We start from the raw sequence: 22,900 nt of genomic DNA on the forward strand, positions 1-22,900 counted from the left end.
TTTGAGGATCATAGTACCCAACAGTGGGTGTTTTCCCATTCCCAGCCCAACATTATAAGAAGTATTAAATAACGTTACTTGTAAAGTAGGTTTGTCCCCCCTCAGTTTTGTTCATTCCTCTGACTGCCATTGGGAGCACAATAATTGCAGTTTACCGACTTGTCTCAGTTCTTATTTGTGGTGTGTACTTTGCTTGTTAACTCCTCTTTGTTTAAAATATTCAAATTGCAAAACCCATTAAGTACCAAAGACTAGTATCTCACCTTTTTTGAAAGAAGAATGTCTTCCCATCATCTTCAAAGTTATTTTCCTTGTTTGTAGGGACACCACCTAATTCCCTCCAATTTGAAGGAACAGGTGTAAAATGGATATTGGCTTTGCATTTCACAGTTGAGATGTGGGTATTTTCACATTCATCAACAACAAAGAGCTCCAGAGGATCAGCAGTCTCTCCAAGAACTGTGTCTGTTCCACGGCTTTGCCACAAAACAAAAATCGATATTTTTAAGTATGTTACAACTGAGAATAATATTGCAACATTACATTTATTTTAAAATCTCAGTCAAATATTATTCACACAAATATCTATCAAAATAGAGCAATGAGTTATCTCTTTCGGAATGCACAGAGTGAGAACAGAGTAAGCTAACATGCATAAAAGAGCTAGCACAATTATTACTCACAATTTAGTTAATAATCCAAGCTCTGAAATGTTGCACGACTGACTACACACACAGACACGCACCCACCCACCCACCGACCCACGCACCCACCGACCCACCCACCGACACACACACACACACACACACACACACACACACACACACACACACGACATGGATGCTACTAGTGCGTGTTAAGTTGAGAATTTGGGTTGGGCATAAAGCATAACCAGCTGGCCGAGACGGTTACGGCAACCACTTGCATTATATGGAAGATCCGAGTTCTAGTCCCGGAGCAGCACAAATTTACAGCTTTCACCATCAAATTACTTCGATGCCCGATTGCAGCTTGAGTCAGTCACTCCTTTGAAGTAAGTACAGTTGCCAAGTGAAAAGAAGATTTGAGCTTTGATCTATTTTCTGCTTTTCCTACTATTTCTCAGAACTAAATACCAATGCTTTTTAAAACCAACTGTAATGATCTCCACTTCCTATTTTCCATGTTCCTATGTTCGTATTTAATACCCACTTTTGTTTACACTTAACTGAAAACTGGGTATTTTTTCTGGTATTTCACAACCTTGTACATTCTTCAAATACATAGTTACGACTCTGGCCCTACCAGTGTGAACTCCAACACTAAGGCCAGATCCTCAAAATGATGAAAACAAAAAACTTGGAATGTATCTTTCTTGTTTTGTTTGAGGTGACCACATAACTTTCAGTTGTGGGAACAAATGACCTGCTGCATGCCAGCTGGCAGTGACACTCACCAGCACCTAGTTTACGAGTTATTGTTCTTTTGATTATTTAAATGATGAATATTACATACATGTGTATATACTTACGAATTAGAGCAACTGGTGTAACTTGCAAACTATTTAACTGTCAATTTTTGTGTAATGCTGTGAGCTGACAGAGAAGGTTTTCATCATCAAAGATGAGTATTTAGCTGTCAGAAATAATCAAATCTCTGTGAAATAATGTTTACAATTATGTAAGGTATTCGCCACACTGATAATGTAGAAACAACACTGCTACTGCCATAATGTTTAAAATTGCACCTGAATTTTGTGGCATATGGTTTCTAAGACAAATGCTTATGGAAACACGCTAGTCCACTGCACAGTGCCTCAGTGCTGCGACATTTTCTACCACAATGCCGCCTAATCTGTGCAGACCACATTTCTTACTGTGCTGCCACACTGTTATGCTAGTGCAATGCGCATGTTTGTTTGACCCGCACACATAAACACTATTTTGCAAACGATTTTGAGGAAACTCATTAATTAAGTTGGTAATTTGACTTCTTATATTCTCACATTAATATCTGACAATGGACTAGTTATTAGTCATAGTTAATATGAAGTTAAAGATTTAACTGGCCCACTCGTCAAGTTTGCATGTTTCTAAAGTGATAGTTACTTTTAAATCTGAAAGCAGAGTCATATCTAATTCCAATTTAGACTAAGTATAATTTATAATTTAAATAGTGGAGATGTGTCACACCATACCACATCAGTTGCACTCTAGGCCACAAACAATTGTGTATTCAGCAGTATATACTTGTATGACAGGTATTCATTCTGTCTTCTTGTCTGCAGTGTGAAAGCTTTGTTCACAAAACAATATCTAACATTTGTTAGCTGGTAGTAACACATAACAAATATTTAAAGAAAGAGTAGGAACAGATGTGTTCAATAATGTCCAATACATGCACTATCAGTCTGAATGGGAAAAGCAATGATAAACACGGAAGACTTCATTTACTTTATTGACATTGTTTTCATAAGATCAATTCAGTTTTCAATGAAGTGATAGAACAGAAATTTAAGTTGACATAACATAATGGCCAGTTATTTTTCGGAGGCTGTCAATTCATTATAATTTCCATTTCACTGTGTTTAACGAGTTTCTAAATCAAAGTAGAACGGTCAAAGGGCATGCTAAAATGAAAATAAAACTTTTTCCATCTAGGTAAAACTTTGCCACGAACTTACGTTTTCAACACTAATATCTTTCCAAATTTATATCGCAAACGCCAACTTCTTTTTCTGAAAAGTGCTCAACATTAACTGATAGCCTAAAGCTTGTCAATACCATTTCTGATCTGATTCCGAAATATCTCCCATATAATGAGTCTCTCCATCTTTCTCTTTCTTTATTTTCTAGTATAGTTCAGAATATTAATTCATTTGTACCAGCAGTAATTCATTACTACTACAATTTTCCCCTAAAATCATGGTCTTGTCTCGGTGGACAGCAGGGGTTTCGAAAGGTTTGTTAGTTTTCAGATATCATTCTCTGTCTTACGGGTGTTCGTCACTGTGTTCATAATCACTCAGTATCACATTCTTATGAGTCACTGTGACAAATAGGCCTTATAGCGGATGGGGCATTGTGGTATTTTACAGTTTTTCTTTTGTTTTCAAGGTTACTCCACCTATATTTGTGAGACAAAAATAACACACTGTTGTATGAACTGCTGGTTCTCTCCAAACCATGGAAATAGGAAACAATGGACTGTCATGTGATCCCTTGGTTCTTTCAAAATCAAGGAAATAGGAAAGAATGGGAAACACGTTTCTTTTACCCAGCTTGTCAGTAGTGTAACACATGTATGTTGGTAGTCAATCTTATTATGGCCACTGATTTTATTCATAAAATAAAGTTTGTAACACTTCTTAACAACTGGATTAAGTATTTGTCTAAAAGTTAACTCTTCAGAGACACGCGAACAAGGCATTTGAGCACAATTTATCAGTAGTGTTGTTAAACATCCTTCACAGTCTGGGGATGTATTTCTGAACTGAGAGTCCCACATGAGAATTTATAACTTCTGCAAAATATTTAAATGAGCGATGGACAATATTTTCACAGATTTTGATAAATATGGAATAATGCATCACAAGAAAACTGAGTTTAGTAACTATTACGCTATGGCATGCATAAGTATTCAAACTCTAGTATCATCGTGACAAAATTCATCCCCCAAGATATGGCATCAGAGAGGCGAACGCTTAAATACATTCAAACATAAACACACACTTTTTTGGTTAAATATTTACTTAGATGCAGAGATTAAACTAATGTAAATTTTAGTTACAGTGTTTTTATTTTGGAAATGGCACAGACCAGTAAAGTTCAGCAGTACCAATTGATGCACCAAAGGAAAATAAGTGTGAAGTAATGCATCAGTAGTTTTGAAAAAGAATACAAACTTTAAACGTGAATTTATGTGAATTAGGACTGAAATTTAAAAAAACTTGTTTTATATGGAATTAATCAGGGTCTTAGCGTGCTTCCAGGAAGGGGAAAAATGACAGCTGCAGCTAATGAAAATTGAGGCAGCTGAGGAGCAGGAGAGAGCTGGAGTGCAGAGACTCTCATCGTGGAAACCCAAGAGTGACACTTGCCCTCTACATGCCCTGGTTGGATCCGTTAAAGACGATTTACAACTGAAGAAAGCAGGCGTCTACAAAATTCCCTGTGAATGTGGCTCTGCATATATTGGCCAGACGACAAGAACTGTCCATGAACGATGTACAGAGCATAAAAGATACACCCGTCTGCTGCAACCGTCAAAATCGGCAGTAGCAGAGCACTGTATTTCATTGGGACATTCAATGGAATGCAATAGAACAAAAATTTTAGCTCCGGTTTCCGGATTTTGGGATTCCGTAATCAAGGAATCAGTGGAAATACGTCTTGCCGATAATCTCATAAATCGTGACAACGGCTTTCAGCTGGATAAAAATTGGAATCCTGTTATTAAAATTATACAATCACAGCAGAATCAATCAACAACGTCATTCGATACTTAATGACTAAATGATCTTTTATTTTCACCACCGAGGGCAGCACGTACAACTCGGCTATGCCGCACATGTCAACATCTGACGCAGGCGCTGTAGGATGCCAGTATATTTTGCATGCGCGAGTTCGGCATAAATACCGCGACTGCACCTGGGCTCTTCAGTAGTTGTGTACTCACCTGATGATGGCCGGACATCTCTGGGCCGAAATATCGTGGCAGAATGTCGACGGGATCCGGCTGCATACCCAGAAATGATTAGAAGAAGAAATACGCCGGGAAAATTCAGAAGTCACAAATATATTATTATATTTCTTTCTTGTCTCAGACGTTATGTCTGGTTAAAAATGGAAAGTGACTCGGACCTTGAACAAGCGTGACTTCCTTTTAACTGTACGGTATATGTTACATTGCATTTAGGAACTTTCGGGTAATTGAACATGTATCAATAATTACAGATTTCTGTAGTTGTATATATACATTTGGATGTAGCTGAATTGCGTTGATGTACTGGTGGATATTGTGTGGGATGACTCCTGTAGTTGATAGTATAATTGGTATAATGTCAACTTTATCCTGATGCCACATGTCCTTGACTTCCTCAGCCAGTTGGATGTATTTTTCAATTTTTTCTCCTGTTTTCTTTTGTATATTTGTTGTATTGGGTATGGATATTTCGATTAGTTGTGTTAATTTCTTCTTTTTATTGGTGAGTATGATGTCAGGTTTGTTATGTGGTGTTGTTTTATCTGTTATAATGGTTCTGTTCCAGTATAATTTGTATTCATCATTCTCCAGTACATTTTGTGGTGCATACTTGTATGTGGGAACGTGTTGGTTTATTAGTTTATGTTTTATGGCAAGTTGCTGATGTATTATTTTTGCTACATTGTCAGGTCTTCTGGGGTATTCTGTATTTGCTAGTAATGCACATCTGCTTGTGATGTGATCTACTGTTTCTATTTGTTGTTTGCAAAGTCTGCATTTATCTGTTGTGGTATTGGGATCTTTAATAATATGCTTGCTGTAATATCTGGTGTTTATTGTTTGATCCTGTATTGCAATCATGAACCCTTCCGTCTCACTGTATATATTGCCTTTCCTTAGCCATGTGTTGGATGCGTCTTGATCGATGTGTGGCTGTGTTAGATGATATGGGTGCTTGCCATGTAGTGTTTTCTTTTTCCAATTTACTTTCTTCGTATCTGTTGATGTTATACGATCTAGAGGGTTGTAGAAGTGGTTATGAAATTGCAGTGGTGTAGCCGATGTATTTATATGAGTGATTGCTTCGTGTATTTTGCTAGTTTCTGCTCGTTCTAGAAAGAATTTTCTTAAATTGTCTACCTGTCCATAATGTAGGTTTTTTATGTCGATAAATCCCCTTCCTCCTTCCTTTCTGCTTAATGTGAATCTTTCTGTTGCTGAATGTATGTGATGTATTCTATATTTGTGGCATTGTGATCGTGTAAGTGTATTGAGTGCTTCTAGGTCTGTGTTACTCCATTTCACTACTCCAAACGAGTAGGTCAATATTGGTATAACATAAGTATTTATAGCTTTTGTCTTGTTTCTTACTGTCAACTCTGTTTTCAGTATTTTTGTTAGTCTTTGTCTATATTTTTCTTTTAGTTCTTCTTTAATATTTGTATTATCTATTCCTATTTTTTGTCTGTATCCTAGATATTTATAGGCATCTGTTTTTTCCATCGCTTCTATGCAGTCGCTGTGGTTATCCAATATGTAATCTTCTTGTTTAGTAAGTTTTCCCTTGACTATGCTATTTTTCTTACATTTGTCTGTTCCAAAAGCCATATTTATATCATTGCTGAATACTTGTTATCTTTAGTAATTGGTTGAGTTGTTGATTTGTTGCTGCCAGTAGTTTTAGATCATCCATGTATAGCAAATGCGTGATTTTGTGTTGGTATGCTCCAGTAATACTGTATCCATAATTTGTATTATTTAGCATGTTGGATAGTGGGTTCAGAGCAAGGCAGAACCAGAAAGGACTTAATGAGTCTCCTTGGTATATTCCACGCTTAATCTGGTATTGGCTGTGATGTGATATTATTTGAATTTGTTTGGATATTAAGTGTGGTTTTCCAATTTTTCATTACTATGTTTAGGAACTGTATCAATTTAGGATCTACTTTGTATATTTCCAATATTTGTAGTAACCATGAGTGGGGTACACTATCAAAAGCTTTTTGGTAATCAATGTATGCATAGTGTAGCGACTTTTGTTTAGTTTTAGCTTGATATGTCACCTCTGCATCTATTATCAGTTGCTCTTTACATCCTCGTGCTCCTATGCATCAGCCTTTTTGTTCTTCATTTATAATTTTGTTCTGTGTTGTATGTGTTATTAATTTCTGTGTAATGACTGAAGTTAATATTTTATATATTGTTGGTAGGCATGTTATGGGGCGATATTTAGCTGGGTTTGCTGTGTCTGCTTGATCTTTAGGTTTCAGATAAGTTATTCCATGTGTAAGTGTATCAGGGAATGTGTATGGGTCTGCAATGTAACTGTTAAACAATTTAGTTAGGTGTGAATGTGTTGAGGTGAACTTCTTTAGCCAGAAATTTGCTATTTTATCTTTTCCAGGGGCTTTCCAATTGTGAGTAGAATTAATTGCTTGGGTGACTTCATGTTGCAAAATTATCACTTCAGGCATCCGCGGTATCATCTTGTATGTGTCTGTTTCTGCTTGTATCCACCGTCCATGCCTGTTATGTTGTACCGGGTTTGACGATATGTTGCTCCAGAAGTGTTCCATGTCTGTTATGCTTGGTGGATTGTCTATTTTAATGTGTGTGTTATCTATTGTCTGGTAAAATTTCTTTTGGTTTGTGTTGAATGTTTGGTTTTGTTTCCTTCTATTTTTCACTTTTTTTGTATCTTCTAAGTCGTTTGGCCAATGCTTGTAATTTCTGCTTCTTTTCATCTAATTGCTCTATCGCTTCTTGTTGTGAGATTTTACCTAACCTTTTTCATTTTTTTTTCTAACATTTCATTTCTTATAAATTGTGTTAGCTGTCCGATGTCTTTTCTCAGTTTTTCTATTCTGATCTGTAGCCTGTGTTGCCATGCTGGTTTTGTGGGTTTCTTCTGTGTGTTGGTTGGTTCTGATCTCTGCCTAGTGTGTATATTTAGTGTAGCGAGTGCACCTATATAAACCAGTACTTGTAACTCTTCCATAGTTGTGTTTTCATTTATTTTGTTGTGTATGATTGTGTTGATAGTTTTTATTGGTATTTCGACTTATCGGTTATTTGGCGGTCTATGCAAGAATGGTCTAATGTCTGTATTTGTGTCTTTGTATTCTATATATGTCAGCTGAAATTTCTCTTCTATATCTAACATGTGTGTCACTTCGTGCTCTATTTGTGCTCGTTCTGGTGGCTGTCTTAAGATTTCGTTTTCCTCTGATTGTTTAATTGATGCGTGTTGGTCTTTGTTTGTTTGCTCTGGGATGTTTGAGTCCATTACTGTATTTTCTTCTTCTTCTTCTTCTGATTGCACATTATTTTGTTCCAGTATTTGTTGTACTTGTTGCTTGATGTTTTCTAATTCTGACCGGGGTATCCTGTTATTTTTGATTATTACACGGATCTGATCAGCTAGTCGCTGTTCTGTTGAAAATTTTAATTCTGGGTATCTGGTAATAAATGTTGTGTATACTTGTGATCTATATCCAGTTGTGTTGGTTCCTAGGTTTGTTGCTTGGTAATAACAGAACATGAGGTGTCGATTAACTTCATCTGACCATCTCATCCTCTGTCTTTGTTTTCCTTCTAGGATGGTTGCAGGAAGCATATCCTGCAAAACACCTCTATTTGGATTTAAATCATTTTCCAGTTGGCTAGCAGTGCCGTTACCACTGTGGGCGGGCGTCCCCGACCATGACGGCGCTTGTCCGAGGCTTCTTTAGTTCTGTCCTGAACCAAGTAATCACACTAAAAGGGGGGTTAGCCCTATTAGTGGTTTGTTCTTTTCGTCGCCTTTTACGACTGGCAGAACATACCGGAGGCCTGTTCTTTTCCCGGGCCCCCACGGAGTTATTATTATTATTATTATTATTATTATTATTATTATGCAGTAGCTCATTTGCTATAATACCACTTCTAATTTAAATGTCATTTTCTTCTTTTGTGTTCTCCGTTTTGTTTGTAATACATATGCACCTGAAAAATTCACATTTGCGATAAATGTGATTCTGCCTCAAAATGCAAATGCATGTAACCAATGCTATTTCACAGCAAACTGTACCCAGATGAATTATTTTATCAGATACCGTTCATAAAAGCCTTACTTTCTTCACAGTTTTCGTTAACTGGCACTGCATAACATCTGGCGAAGCCCAATGAACTAATTTGTAAAATCATGAGCACATATACACACAAATGAAATGACTTAGCATGCTCGTAAGTTATCCTCTGGTTCCAGATCAAACAGTAGGTGGCTGAAAGGTCTCTGAAAGACACATGCTGTATATAGTAACACAGGATTCAGCTATAGGACATGTATGTCTGTCTGCTAGCTCATACTGTTATTGTTTGAAATTGCAGACACTGTGACATGGTTATTTTAGTGACAGATGCTTTGAATTATGGCTACATAAGATACCAGTAGGGATCAGGCCACAACTATCTCATGTGCCTTGTGTTGGGTGTAACTTATTATTTTCTTACCTTATTTTGATATGTGAAAAGAAATTAATGCTGGTCCACCACAGTGCTCAAGTACAACTCTCATGACACCAGAAAGGATTGGCGATCCATGTGCCAAGCTTCCACAGAAACCCCAACTCTTGAAAAGATTACACAAGAAACTCTTGACTCTGGATTAAATTGGTTTGCAGCCACTAAACTTGTTTGTAATCCAAACAAAACCCAAAAGCTTATGTTAAGACTGTCTAAGAATGTAGACAATAAATGTGTCAAACTCTTAGGATACATATTGATGCCAAACTCAATTGGAAAGAACATGTTAACCACGTCCGAAAAAGGCTTTCAGCAGTGTCCTACCTCATGTGGGAGCTTTTTTAAAAAAAGACTGTGCAATATGCCAGTCTGGTCCTAAAGAGTACTGCCCCCCTCTTTTTACCAGGCTTAGGATACTAACAGTGGTGAATCTGTGTATCTATGAGTCTGCACTCTTTGTCAAGAACAACATTAAAGAATGCAGGGAAACAATTCACGAACACGACAGCAGAAATAAGGCAAACACTGATATCCCAAGGAACAGGGAATAAAAAGAGAAAACTCCCACAAAGTGAATGCCCTCAAAATTTTTAACAAATTTTCTCTCCCTGCTCGATACTTGTCATTTACAAAATTTAAATTATGTGACTGGCTAGCAAAAGATCACTGTTACAATATAAAAGAGGTCTATGACATGAACAATGCTGACATTCATACCTAAGATAACTATATATTAGATACTTAATTTGTACATATAATATGAATATTAAACAATGGAAAATCCAGGATGAAATGTAAAACTATTATGAAAAGGAAAGTTGCTACTGGGGAGGGAGAGTGCTAATATGGTGGGGGTGATGGGCAGTAAAGTGTTGCACATTAGACAGAAGGCAGGCGAGACGTGGGGGAGGGGCAAGGGGGGGGGGGGGGGGGGGGGGGAGTAGCGGGAAAGAAGAGAAGTAAAAAGACTGGGTGTGATTGTGGAATGATGGCTGTGTAGTGCTGGAATGGGAGTATGGAACGGGTTGGATGGGTGAGGACTAGACTAACAAAGGTTGAAGACAGGAGGATTACGAAAACGTAGTACGTATTACAGGGAAAGTTTCGACCTGCACAGTTCAGAAAAGCTGGTGTTGGTGGGAAGGATCCATATGGCACAGGCTGTGAAGCAGTCATTGAAATGAAGGATGTCATGTTTGGCAGCATGTTCAGCAACAGGGTGGTCCACTTGTTTCTTGGCCACAGTTTGTCGGTGGCCGTTCATGGGGACAGACAGCTTGTTGGTTGTCATGCCTACATAGAATACAGCACAGTGGTTGCAGCTTAGCTTGTAGATCACATGACTGGTTTCACAGGTAGCCCCCCCTTTGACGAGATAGGTGATGTTCGTGACTGTACTGGAGTAGGTAGTGGTGGGAGGATGTATGGGACAGATCTTGCATCTAGGTCTATTACAGGGGAATGAGCCATGGGGTCAGGAGCTGAGATTGTGTAAGGATGGACGAGTATATTGTGTAGATTCGGTGGAAGGCAGAATACCACTGCGGGAGGTGTGCGAAGGATAGTGGGCATGACATTTCTCATTTCAGGGCACAACGAGAGGTAGTCGAAACCCAGGTGGAGAATGTAATTCAGTTGCTCCACTCCTGGGTGGTACTGAGTTATGAGGGGAGCACTACTCTGTGGCCGGATGGTGAGACTTTGGCAGGTGGTGAAAGACTGGAAAGATTAGGCACGGGAGATTTGTTTTTGTACAAGGTTGGGAGGATAATTACTGTCTGTGAAGGCTTCAGTGAGGCCCTCGGTATATTTTGAGAGGGACTGCTCATCACTGCAGATGCAACGACCACGGGTGCCTAGACTGTGCGGAAGGGACTTCTTGGTATGGAAAGGGTGGCAGCTGTCGAAGTGGAGGTATTGCCGGTGGTTAGTAGGTTTGATGTGGACGTAGGTAATGATGTAACCATCTTTGAGGTGGAGGTCAACATTTAGGAAGGTAGCTTGTTGGATTGAGTAGGACTAGGTGAAGTAAATGGGGAAGAAGTTTTTGAGGTTCTGGAAGAGTGTGGATAGGGTGTCCTCACCATCTAACCATATCGCAAAGACATCATCAATGAATCTGAACCAAGTGAGAGGTTTAGGATTCTGGGCTTTTAGGAAGGATTCCTCTAGGCGGCCCATGAATAGGTTGGCATAGGATGGTGCCATGTGGGTGCCCATAGCAGTACACTGGATTTGTTTGTAGGTAATGCCTTCACAGGAGAAGTAATTGTGGGTGAGGATATAGTTGATAACGGTGACTATGAAGGAGGTTGTTAGTTTGGAATCCGTTGGGCATTGGGAAAGGTAGTGTCCAATAGCGGTAAGGCCATGGACATTAGGAATGTTAGTGTAATGGGAGGTGGCTTCAATAGTGATGGGCAGAGTACTGTGTGGTAAAGTAGCAGGAACTGTGGAGAGTCGGTGGAGGAAATGATTGGTATCTCTTATATAGGAGGGTACGTTCCGGGTAATAGGTTGAAGGTGTTGGTCTACGAGAGCACAGATTCTCTCAGTGGGTATAAAATAAATAAAATAAATAAATAAAATATATTGTTATTTAGATATTGATTATTCTATCTGTATGATGGTGATTGTGATTGCAATTGTAATTAATATTTTGCTTATCTGGAACGTGGACGTTTAATTATTCGTTATCAGACGCTTGACAATGGCTTTTTCGTAAAGGCAATGTTACTCGTAGTTGACCGTGAAATAAAACTGAATAATCAGACTTCGTAATTAAATCGTTTCCAAAGACTGCTGCGGTAGGTGCGGACTCATAATCTAAATCTCAATATTACAATAATTTGCCAGCCATGCCAATACGTCGTACAGAGGTGATTGTCTACTAAACATAAAAAAGTTACACAGTTAGTTAAATCAGATATATTCAATGAATAAGCCTACAGTTCATAATCCTACTTACTTTTATAAATATAATTCTTTACAGAATCGAGTGCCTAGTGTGGTTGCAACTCGCAGTATTCTTCTATAACATGAAATATGGCGGTGTGCCAGACAATAAAATAAAATACGTGCTTCTCGCACCACTTCTACCAGAGCTCTCCTTTCTTTAATCAAACATAAGAGTAACGTAATTATGCTTTTGTTTTATCAGCGATACAGCGCTGCAGTTGTGTGCCATAGGCTTTATTTATTTGTCACTGATTATTTATTTAATTAGTATTTCGCGTTTCCGCGGAAACTCACGCGCGGCATGCAAATGTGCCTTTATATGGGGGCACAGTAACTGGCCACAACGGGGAGCCCTGGATGGTTAGGTTTATGGACTTTAGGAAACATGTAGAAGGTAGGACAGCAGGAAGTGGTAGGGGTAAGTAGAGAGATGGACTTCGGGGAGAGGTTCTCGGATGGGCCTAAGAATTTGAGTGGTGTTTGGAGATCCTGCTGGATTTCTGGAATAGTGTCACTGTGGCAAGGTTTGTAGGTGGAAGTATCTGAAAGTTGGCGGAGTCCTTCTGCCAGGTATTTTGCGCGATTCAAAACATCATTGGCAGAGCCTTTGTCCACAGGTAGGATTATAAGGTTGCGTGTGCCATCAATTGCCGGAGACTGCAGTCGTGTGTGTGTGTGTGTGTGTGTGTGTGTGTGTGTGTGTGTGTGTGTGTGCGTGCGCATCTCCACTACATGGTGAGTAGCAACTTTCCTTGCTTTCAAGTGTGTGTCACATGACCCATGAAAGGGTTCTGCAATATACTAATTAGGGTTTATATGCTACAGATTTGGTATCAGTGTTCGATGTGGTTATCAAACTGTGTGAGGAAAAGGAAGATAATCCCAAGAAAAACCTTAAATCAGAGACATTCTTTTCACCGACAAGAAAATACTGCTGCTCCTCAAGAGTAATAATCATTTGCTGTAAGCTTAAATAGAGCCAAAAGCAGAAAACATCAAATACTCCATTCAAAAGGCTTTTATTATGAAGAATAAATAATTTTTATTCTTTTTTTAATCATTATTTTATCTCGAACAACACTTATTTTCTTTTCATGACCTTTTTCCGCAGTCAATTTTGTCTTCAGGCAAGTAGCATGGCAAACTTGTAAATCTATACACATAACAATTTACAAAAATAGATGCTACATTTTCGGGTCCTTAGTAGATGCCCTAAAATATATGAAATTTCCCATTTCTTATTCCAGTTGTATTTTTCTAAACTTTTTATTCAGAGTATACCTTACAGACTACTGATGACAACACTGTTGATAGTTCATGAAGAAACATTTTCTTTAAAGAAATGTTCAAAATTTGATATTGAGTGTATCTACATGTACTCCAAAATTTGACCTCACTAATGAACAGTTATAGGATTAACATACGTTATTTATAAGGACACTCTCCCATCTTTCTAAAGAATCTTTTCTGACAACTGTGAGGTTCCTACAGTATCTTTATTCAAAATTATTTGTTCCTAGAGCAAAGTTACAGGATTTTTGCTGAACTGAATTCTGGATTTTTCCCACAAGTATTAGAGTTAGGAAATTTCCTCTACCCTCATTATCTGTAAATGAGCAACGGCGTCTGTAATTATTATTATTATTATGAATATGATGCCGCACCATTTCCATTAATGCTATATTCTGTTTTAGTGCAAATATTTGTTTGATATTGTATTATGACGCCCTTATGTCACAGAAAGTATGGCATGAAGCCACCAACACCCCACAGACTGCTCAGGCAAGACTCAGAATCTGACACAACTTAATAATGGATAACATCGCTACTGAAAAATTTCACAGAATTTGAATCAGTGTATTTATGATCCACTCAATACGGACAATGTATGGCAACCCATAATTAAAACAAATTCTCATCTGTAACAGTTGAAAATCACTTTGAAGAACTTTAAATAGAAGGAAACCCGTATCTAAGTTTTTAGTAATTGGCGACTCCAGGGTGTGCTGTGTGCACAACGACCATGTATGTTAAATTAAACTGAAGGTCAGCGTTGGCCGTAATATTGATGGTTTATTGATAGCAAAATCTATTTTCAATCACACAGTGAACATCTTCAGTGCTGGAAGTTAAAAATTTCACATAGTGATCAGTGAATAAAAATAAAAAACCACAAATACACCAGAGTATAAACCAACAGTTGGTGAATAAAAACAAAAAACCACAAATACACCCGAGTATAAACCAACAGTTGGTTTATACTCAGGTGTATTTGTGGTTTTTTGTTTTTATTCACTGATCACTATGTGAAATTTTTAACTTCCAGCACTGAAGATGATCACTGTGTGATTGAAAATAGATTTTGCTATCAATAAACCATCAATATTACGGCCAACGCTGACCTTCAGTTTAATTTAAAGTTTTTAGTGTTCGCCATCTGGAACCCTCTCACTAGAGTGTTTAAATCTTAAATCACCTCAAAAATTCGATGTTATAGTCATATAGCCGTAATTCTTACAATTCCAAAAACATACAGTTTTTGATAATAACATGTTAGTTTACTAAAGATTTCAATTAGAATATTTGAATTACCAGAGATTTCTTGGCGAGTTGTGAAAATCCCAGTGTACGTTCAAACTTCTTTTCCACAAAACAGAACCACTATTTGTACCAATTAAAGACTATTCACCTAATTATTAATGAAAACTGTGCCCATGCTTATTATGTTTTTCCTTTTATTCCTTTATGACAAGCCATATACAGTCATCACCTAGCATTCAAAGAGCAAAGCTACTACCTCAATCAGCCTGAATCCAGAAGTTACTGTGTAAGCTAACATGTCAGAATGTCACTTCGGTAGCAGAGTTTAGTTACAATGATTATTACAGTCAGAAGTGTAGTATTCAACCGCTTGTTTATTTGTTATTGTCACTTGTTAATTCTTGTCAGGCTGCTGTCAAGTGTTGTGGTACCTTATGTTACTACCTGCAGGCTGATCATGCGTTAGTAACAGTAAATGTGAAGGGTATGAAAAGTAAACCTGACAGTGTTGTGTTAATGTTCAAAGCCCAAATAATCATCGGGAGTGTAAAAATAGTAAAAGTTATGAGGCATGCTTAACATATTTTGTAGTAAATTGTGACCAACACTTCCATATTCTATAAAATTTGGCGGTGAAGTTTTTTCACAAAAACATTCCGTTACTGCAGTGTACATGTTTTATTAGTTCTACATTTTCGCTTTTTCTTCCACTCGCCAACTTGTTTCTTCACAGTCAAGCGTTCGAAATTTTACCATTGCTATATAAACTTCACTCTTATGAATTCAACTGCTATGTTGTAATACTATGTTTTGGGTATATTATTACTGTCAAATTTTGTTCCATTTAGTTTCCTCATTCAACAGTAGAATATATACTGTCAACATCTGTAGTACATTAGCACTGTTTTTGACACTGTTACATGATATCCCAGCTCTTTCATTATTTATACAAACTATTTCTTGGGTATTGTACCTTTATATCTAAAAGGAAACTTTCAATTCTTGTAGCAGTACAGATCCTGAAATTAAAATATTATTTGTGAGGCTAGTTAAAGTTAGTAGATTAGTGTTCAGATAAACACTGCACCAGTCATGATACAGTCCCACTGTGAGTGCTTTTCTCAGGGCAAAGAAGGATGAGTTAGTTGCTGTCCCTACGTAGCAGGAAATTACTGTTGGTGCTGCCAAGCAACTGGAAGCTGCTTCATAGGCTGTGTGGGAGTCAGATATCAGAAATACCAAAGGTACTGTACGCACCATATTTAACAGTCTTCTCTGCCAGAGGTATGGAATCTATCACCACTTGTCCACCTTACTGTGAATGGCATGTTAGAGGTAGGTCTAGGGTCCTTGTACAGTGCAGACAGGGACCAGGTAGAACTCAGCACAATACCCAACCTCATCCCCCCCCCCCCCTACCCCTCCAACAGAATGAAAGACGCATGTCATCTGGTGTCCATTATCACACTTTGATCATTCCATGAACAGGCACAGTGTGTTCAGACAGCCACCCTCACTAACAGAATCTCAACAAAGTTTGAAATGAGCAGCACTGTCTCCAAAATTGATTGGTCACTGTGGTTCTGAGTCGAGCTGAACCAGAGATTCTGAAGGTTCCGTGACAACCTATGCTATGACATCCTGGGCTTGGACCGTAAGGTTGAAAATCGTAACGTTCTCTTAAATGGTCAGGTGTGCACTACATATCAGAGGCTGCTACCCAGGTAGCTGACAGTGTGCAGTACACACAATGGATGTTTAACTTACATGACGCTCCATCCGTTTCAGTTAATGATAGCTGTACGAGATACTGAAGAATTAGGATAACATTGAAAGAAATGGCACCCACAGATGAATCAGTTCTAGCACTTGTGATCAATTGCTGAAGCATTTGCAATAAAATTCCAGAGTTTAAAGGGCTCCTGAAAGCCAGTGTAGCTCATATAATACCAGGTGCAAAAAACAGATCAATATCCGAAATCGACAACAGTGAAATTTTTGAGGTAAATCTAAGTGCATATCAAAAGGATGGGCTAACAGGAAATGGAAGAGGGGTATTTGTTGCAGCAGACAAGAAACTCTTAATCCACCAAGCTAGAAATTAAAGGGACTGAGAGATTGGGCAAGACGCAGTATCTAAGGTGAACATGAACTTTTAATTCATGTTGTCCTAACGCTCACCAGACATAACTGAAAATCATTTCGCTAACAGGCCTACACATGTTCCCAATCATATTGTCATTACTGGAGAAGACTTAAGTCAACGAACAATCGATTGGGATGGCTACAGTTTTGTAAGTGGTGGACAAGACAAGGCATCCAGAAAAATAATTCTAAATGCTTCCTCTGAAAACTGAAAACAAATACCTCAAAACCCACTCATAATGGAAATATATTTGACTAATTACCACAAATAGATTTGATTTCTGTGAGGACATCCACAGTGAAACTGGTATCATTGACCATGAGGCAGTTTTAACAACAATGATTACTGAAGTACAAATGTAAACTAAAACAAATACAAAGATTTACATTTTCTGTAAACTAAATAAGAGAGGCAGTAGCGCTGTATCTTGAAGAGGAACTCAAGACACTTACCCTGGGCAGATGCATGTAGATTAACTAAAAGCTCAAGCTTAAGAGACCAGCTGACCTTATGCTGGACAGATATGTATATAATAGTACAGTTCATGGTGGAACTCAGTGACTGTAGCAAGGATACATATAAAGCAACACAGACTAACGGGCAACTTCTCACAAAACTTAAAGGAATTCTGGTGAATGTGAAGGCTGTCAATGATATCAAAGTCAGACAATACAGGACTAAACTGAGGATAGCAAAATGAAAGAAAAAATGGTTAACTCTATTCGTGTTTCTTACGGAACATAAGGAAGTGCTGCCCCGGTTTACTTCTCACATCACTGCTAGCTGCGCGATCTAGGTGTTGGTATTGATGGTGCTGAGAATTACAAAAAAAGCTTCAGGATCCAATGGAATTCTAAATGGAATTTGCAGGTGAGTTAGCCTCCCTCTTCCTTTTCATCCCGTTCAGTAAGTCTCCCCTGACCTGGCATCTGGGCAAATTTTACGAACTCTCTGATTTCCTAAACCTCACCAGCCCTTTTCCTTCACCCCTCTTCCTCCTCTTCAACCCTTCTGCCACAAGAAGAAACCACTAGCTCCAAAAGTTTGCAAATTTCTCTACCTTTATGTGTGTTCTCCTGCCATCACTTAGTGAGTAGACTTCTTTTATCCATCCAGTTACATTAAAATCTGTGACTTGATTGATTGATGTTTTGTAAGTAGGGACAATACTACAGGTTATACTGGATGGAGAGTAATCAACAACAGTAATATGACTTCAGGAGTGCCCACAGGACCCTTGTTGTTCATAACATATATCACCTGGTAGACATTATCAATAGGAATCTCAAGAATTTTTGCAGATGACAGTTATAATCTATATTACTAAATGGCTAAAACTGTTACCCGATTCCCAGTTGCTGGTGGCCTATGTAACAGTTTCCAGGGGCAACAAAAATTTGGTTTCCAGTATTTCATATAATTACTAGTAGAATTTAAAAATTTGATATGCTGCCATAATCTACTCATTAAGAGGTATTATCTTACATTAAACCTAACACACTAGTACAAGAATTTAAGTTAGAAACTGTGCATATGTCTTGAGGCAGTGTAACTCATGATAGCTGTATTACCCAGACTACATACAAAGAGTTTGAGAATGAGAGCACGTAGTGACTTTCCACAAATTCTAATGTAGTTACAAACCATTTCAAAACCTTTCCTTGTTCACACCCGCCACACAATAATGAAAGGAAAAAAGTTTATTTTTTTACTAAATGTTTGTTGTTTGTGGAGTAAAACTTCAGCATCAGTTATGAAGTTATAATTTATTACTTCTTTACTACTAAAATCTCATCACAACAGTTTGTAGACCGTATTCATGTATACCACTGAATGTACATGCAAAATTGATCACAGTACAACAGTATTCAGGAAATATGACGTTTTAAACTTTGAGATGCACGAAAAACTACTTCTTAAAACTAAGCATAAATAATCGAGACTATATTTAACCAGGGAATAATCTGAAAGTAATAAAACTGAAGTAATTTTCAACCATAAATGATTTGTGCGCTTAATGTCGAGCTTAACACATTAACCCGTTTTTAGAGCCATCAGAGTTCTGAAGCTATTTTACACACGAGAGTTTGATTTTTTAAGAATTGTGGGTGGGTTAAGAACTATCTGAAAAGGTTGCTCAAATATACAGTCAAATTCTGTTAAGAATTCAAAATGGTGCAAAGACTGACAACTTTCTTTAAAATGTTAAGTAATGTAAAATTGTTGGAAGGCGTACTACGTCCCCTCCTGGCAGCTCCTGCAACCGAAGTGATAGCAGATGTATTGGCTTGCCTTTCCTCTGGACACTATCATTTAGGTCGAGAGGGAGACCGTGATGCATGTACGGCTCATGTGTCTTCATATTTATCGCCCAGGCCTGTAGCATCCTGGAGGGAATACTTCAGAAACGTCTAAAGACATAAGAACATCAAAGGAAGAGGCAGTGACTGGTTATAAGCTCTGTCTGACTGGCGTAACACTTGAGTGCCAGGGGCCACTTCCAATGGCGGGAGAGACATTGCATCTCATTGGACAGCTACCGTCCATCTCAAGCTGGGCAGCCTCCCAGGCAATAAGGTGCTGTTCCACCACTACCCGCATGCTTCATAGGGCGTGTGGAGCTTGGAAGTGATCTTGAGCAAGTGAGGAGATAAAGTACACCTACGAGAAACAAAAATGAAACAATAAAGAAACCACCATTTTGTATTGCCTCCTGGAATTTTAGGACCACGTGTCCAAGATACACTGACGATAACCAAAAGGTTGATTTCATTTTTAAGACTGCAGTTATTGATATGGAGCTCCATCGCTTGAATTTGGACATTGTGGGACTAAAGGAGACGCGGCTACCAGACACGAGCTCTATTAGAGAAGCTAATGGCATGTTCTTCTGGCAGGGGAAGTCACAAGATGAGCCAAGACTTAACAGTGTAGGATTCGCGGTTAAAAACACCCTCCTGAACAGTATTGTGCCACCACCTGGTGGAACAGAATGGATTCTTACTTTAGAAGTATGCTCTTCAAGTAAAACTATCAACATCTTTAATGTGTACGCTCCCACCTTATATCCAGTGTAGAAAAGAAGGATCTGTTTTATGGTTTACTCAGCGAGAGAATAGCCAAAGTACCTGGCTCAGAGTCACTATATATTCTAGGCGAATTTAATGCTCGAGTTGAGTCAGATAATGAAAGGTGGCTGACTTGCCTGGGTCATCATGGAGTGGGAAAAAATAAATGATAATGGCCAGAGACTGCTAGATGTGTGCTGCTTTCACTGTCTGTGAATCACAAACACATATTTCCAACTTAAAGATCGACAAAAGGTAACATGGAGACAACCCCGCTCTCATCACTGGCACCAACTTTATTTTGTCACAGCTAGGCGTACAGACCTAAGAAATGTTCTACTGACCGAAGCTATCATAATGCTGACTGCAACACTGACCACGCTTTGGTGGCAAGCAGACTGAGGCTCACTCCTAAAAAATATCACCATGCTAAACAGAGAGGTCAACTGCAGATCAACACTTATCACGTTCATAGCTCGCAACGAAAACAAGAATTTGCCAGTAGTTTTTAAAGTGCTTTATCAAGAAAATGCACAAAAGGAAATGCATATTGATAACAAATGGGCATAACTTTCTGACGCCACCTACAACGACAGAATTGGTCTATGAAATGAAAGAGAATAGAAACTAGGACTATTATGAGCAAAATTTGGAGGAGATGGAACCAGTCATTAAGGCAAAATGGAAAGCCCTGCTTGCTTATAAAAGAAACCCAAATGGAAGAATTTGGGATGACTGGCGAGAAGCAAAGAACAGGGCACAACAAACGTCTAGGAGATGCACAAATAACTACTGGCAAAATTTATGTGCAGATATACAGAAAGCTGCCACTTCTGGGGACATTAAGGCACTGTAGGATGGTACTAAGAAAGCAGTTGGTCCAAATGTCAGAGAAACAGCTCCTCTGAAGACAAAGATGGAAGGAGATATTACTGATGAAGACAAGCAGATTGAGTGCTGGGTTGAACATTACCTCGAGCTATATGCAGCTGAAAATCAAGTAAGCAAGGATGCACTTGATGCCATCAAACAAATGCCGGTTATGGAAGAGCTCGACGCAATGCCAACTATGGAAGAATTTCACAGAGCGATAGATTGCCTAGCTAATGGGAAGGCTCCAGGTGAAGATGGGATCCCTGCAGAGATTATTAAGTATGAAAAGCCTGTCCTTCTACAGCACCTACATTCACTTCTCACAACCATTCGGAAAGGAGGCTACATCTCACTAAGTATGGAAAGATTGTTACTTTGTATAAACAGAAAGGAGACATACAATTTCCGAGGCATTTCACTGTTGAGTGCAGTTGGGAAGGTTTATGCAAGAGTCATCCTAACGCTATTGCAATTCCTAGCATCTGAATCAACCCAGAATCTCAATGCGGCTTCAGACCTGGCCGATCAACCATGGACATGATTTTTTTTTTTTTTCCTCTACGACAACTGCAAGAGAAGTGCTGTGAGCAGCAGAGACCACTGTATATTGCTTTTGTCGACCTCTTCAAAGCACTTGATTTAGTGAGCAGAACTGGGCTCTTCAAGTTGCTGTAGAAGTTTGGACACCCACCTAAACTACTACGAATAACTGTCTCTTTCCATGAAAAATTGCAAGTAACAGTCCGTTTCAATGGCAAAACATCGGAATCATTCCCTATAAATAGCAGTGTAAAGCAGGGGTGTGTGTTAGTTCCTACTCTGTTTGGTGTTTCTTTCCCGTTCTGCTGAGATTTGCTTTTGAAGACTGTGAGGAAGGAATGTACTTCAGGGTGTATACGTGGACAAGGAAAAAAAATTCCCGGGTTTTTCCCGGATTTCCCGGTTGAAAATACACTTTTTCCATGTTAAATGACAGTACACTTTTTCTCGGCACTGTACAACTTATCAAACCTTAGAATGTTTACGGTTTTCTACACAGACGTAGAATTTGCCGGTACTTTAGAAAACGAAACCCAAGGGGGGAAAAAAAACACGTTTTGGAAAGATCTTCGATGTGCAGCAACATGTACGCTGCATTTCTTCGTTTTACGGAAGTATAAATTCGAATTCCACCAAACACTGCAGGTTACTTTCCGAAGCAATGAAATCAAGATTGCGACGCGCTTTTGTAAGCCAGTCATATCTCATGTCACATGACCTCGGCAGCTGATGACAGCACAGGACACATAGTGTAGTCAACCAATAGCAAGATCACTCTTCAGTAGCGCGAACACACAAAAAGAAAAGTTAATGGTTTAAATTAATACACATAGTTTTGCTAGAAGAAAAACAAAGCTTTCACAAATAATATTGGTCTCCAAGATTAATAAGCTGCAAGTGAAGCTAAGCTTCCACGTAAAATGCTGATCATCTTGCTCATGTTACACTTTAAGATACATCACACAAATGTGCCAGTACAATTTTTAATAACGGCGTAAATGTCTGATCTTCTAGGCTCGAAATTCTTCTAGATGGTCGTCCTCAAAGAGTTGATTTTTAAATGAGAGTCAAAGGCTCTGTGATTTAAGAAATACATCGTACATTCTCGCACATAGTTCATTTTGCGTAAAAGGAAATTTACTTTGAAAGTAACACTTTTCAAACCACCATTCGCAATATTTTCCCGTGACCTGTTAGAAATTGGTTCATTTCAGCAATTGCCAGAGAGCGCCAAATAACAGTCGTCACTGCGCCTGCGCAGCTTCGATGACGCAGGAAGCCCGCATGTTCGTAGGTGTAAAATATTAAAAGATCTTGCATTATGTCATAAAAGAAACAAGACATCAAAGGATCTTGCATTATGTCATAAAAGAAACAAGACATCAAAGGATACTTCAGGAGCATCGGAATTTCGTGAACTATACTAAAATGCATAATTCGGCTTAAAGTGCACAATCGTATGTCCAGATTCGGATGTAGATTTTCTTGAGTACCAGTACTGTATTATCTCATGTTTGCTTCTTTATTATGGCATAATGCCATACGAGCTAGAAGATGGAAAACGTGCACTTGAAATGCAGCGAACAGT

At 38.5% G+C, this 22,900-nt stretch overlaps 1 protein-coding gene across 4 annotated transcripts in view; it reads right to left on the reverse strand.

Annotated features, from left to right (window-relative positions):
• Nucleotides 1-22,900, reverse strand: part of LOC124615983 (DNA (cytosine-5)-methyltransferase 1-like) — a 227,415-nt gene that overhangs the window by 84,414 nt on the left and 120,101 nt on the right. For all 4 annotated transcript variants that reach the window (XM_047144192.1, XM_047144191.1, XM_047144190.1 and 1 more), the window contains exon 13: nucleotides 264-476. In XM_047144192.1, the coding sequence (XP_047000148.1) occupies nucleotides 264-476 (213 nt within the window). The remainder of the gene's footprint in view (nucleotides 1-263; nucleotides 477-22,900) is intronic.

Source organism: Schistocerca americana, chromosome 5, assembly GCF_021461395.2.
Source record: "Schistocerca americana isolate TAMUIC-IGC-003095 chromosome 5, iqSchAmer2.1, whole genome shotgun sequence".
Taxonomy (NCBI): Eukaryota; Metazoa; Arthropoda; class Insecta; order Orthoptera; family Acrididae; genus Schistocerca; species Schistocerca americana.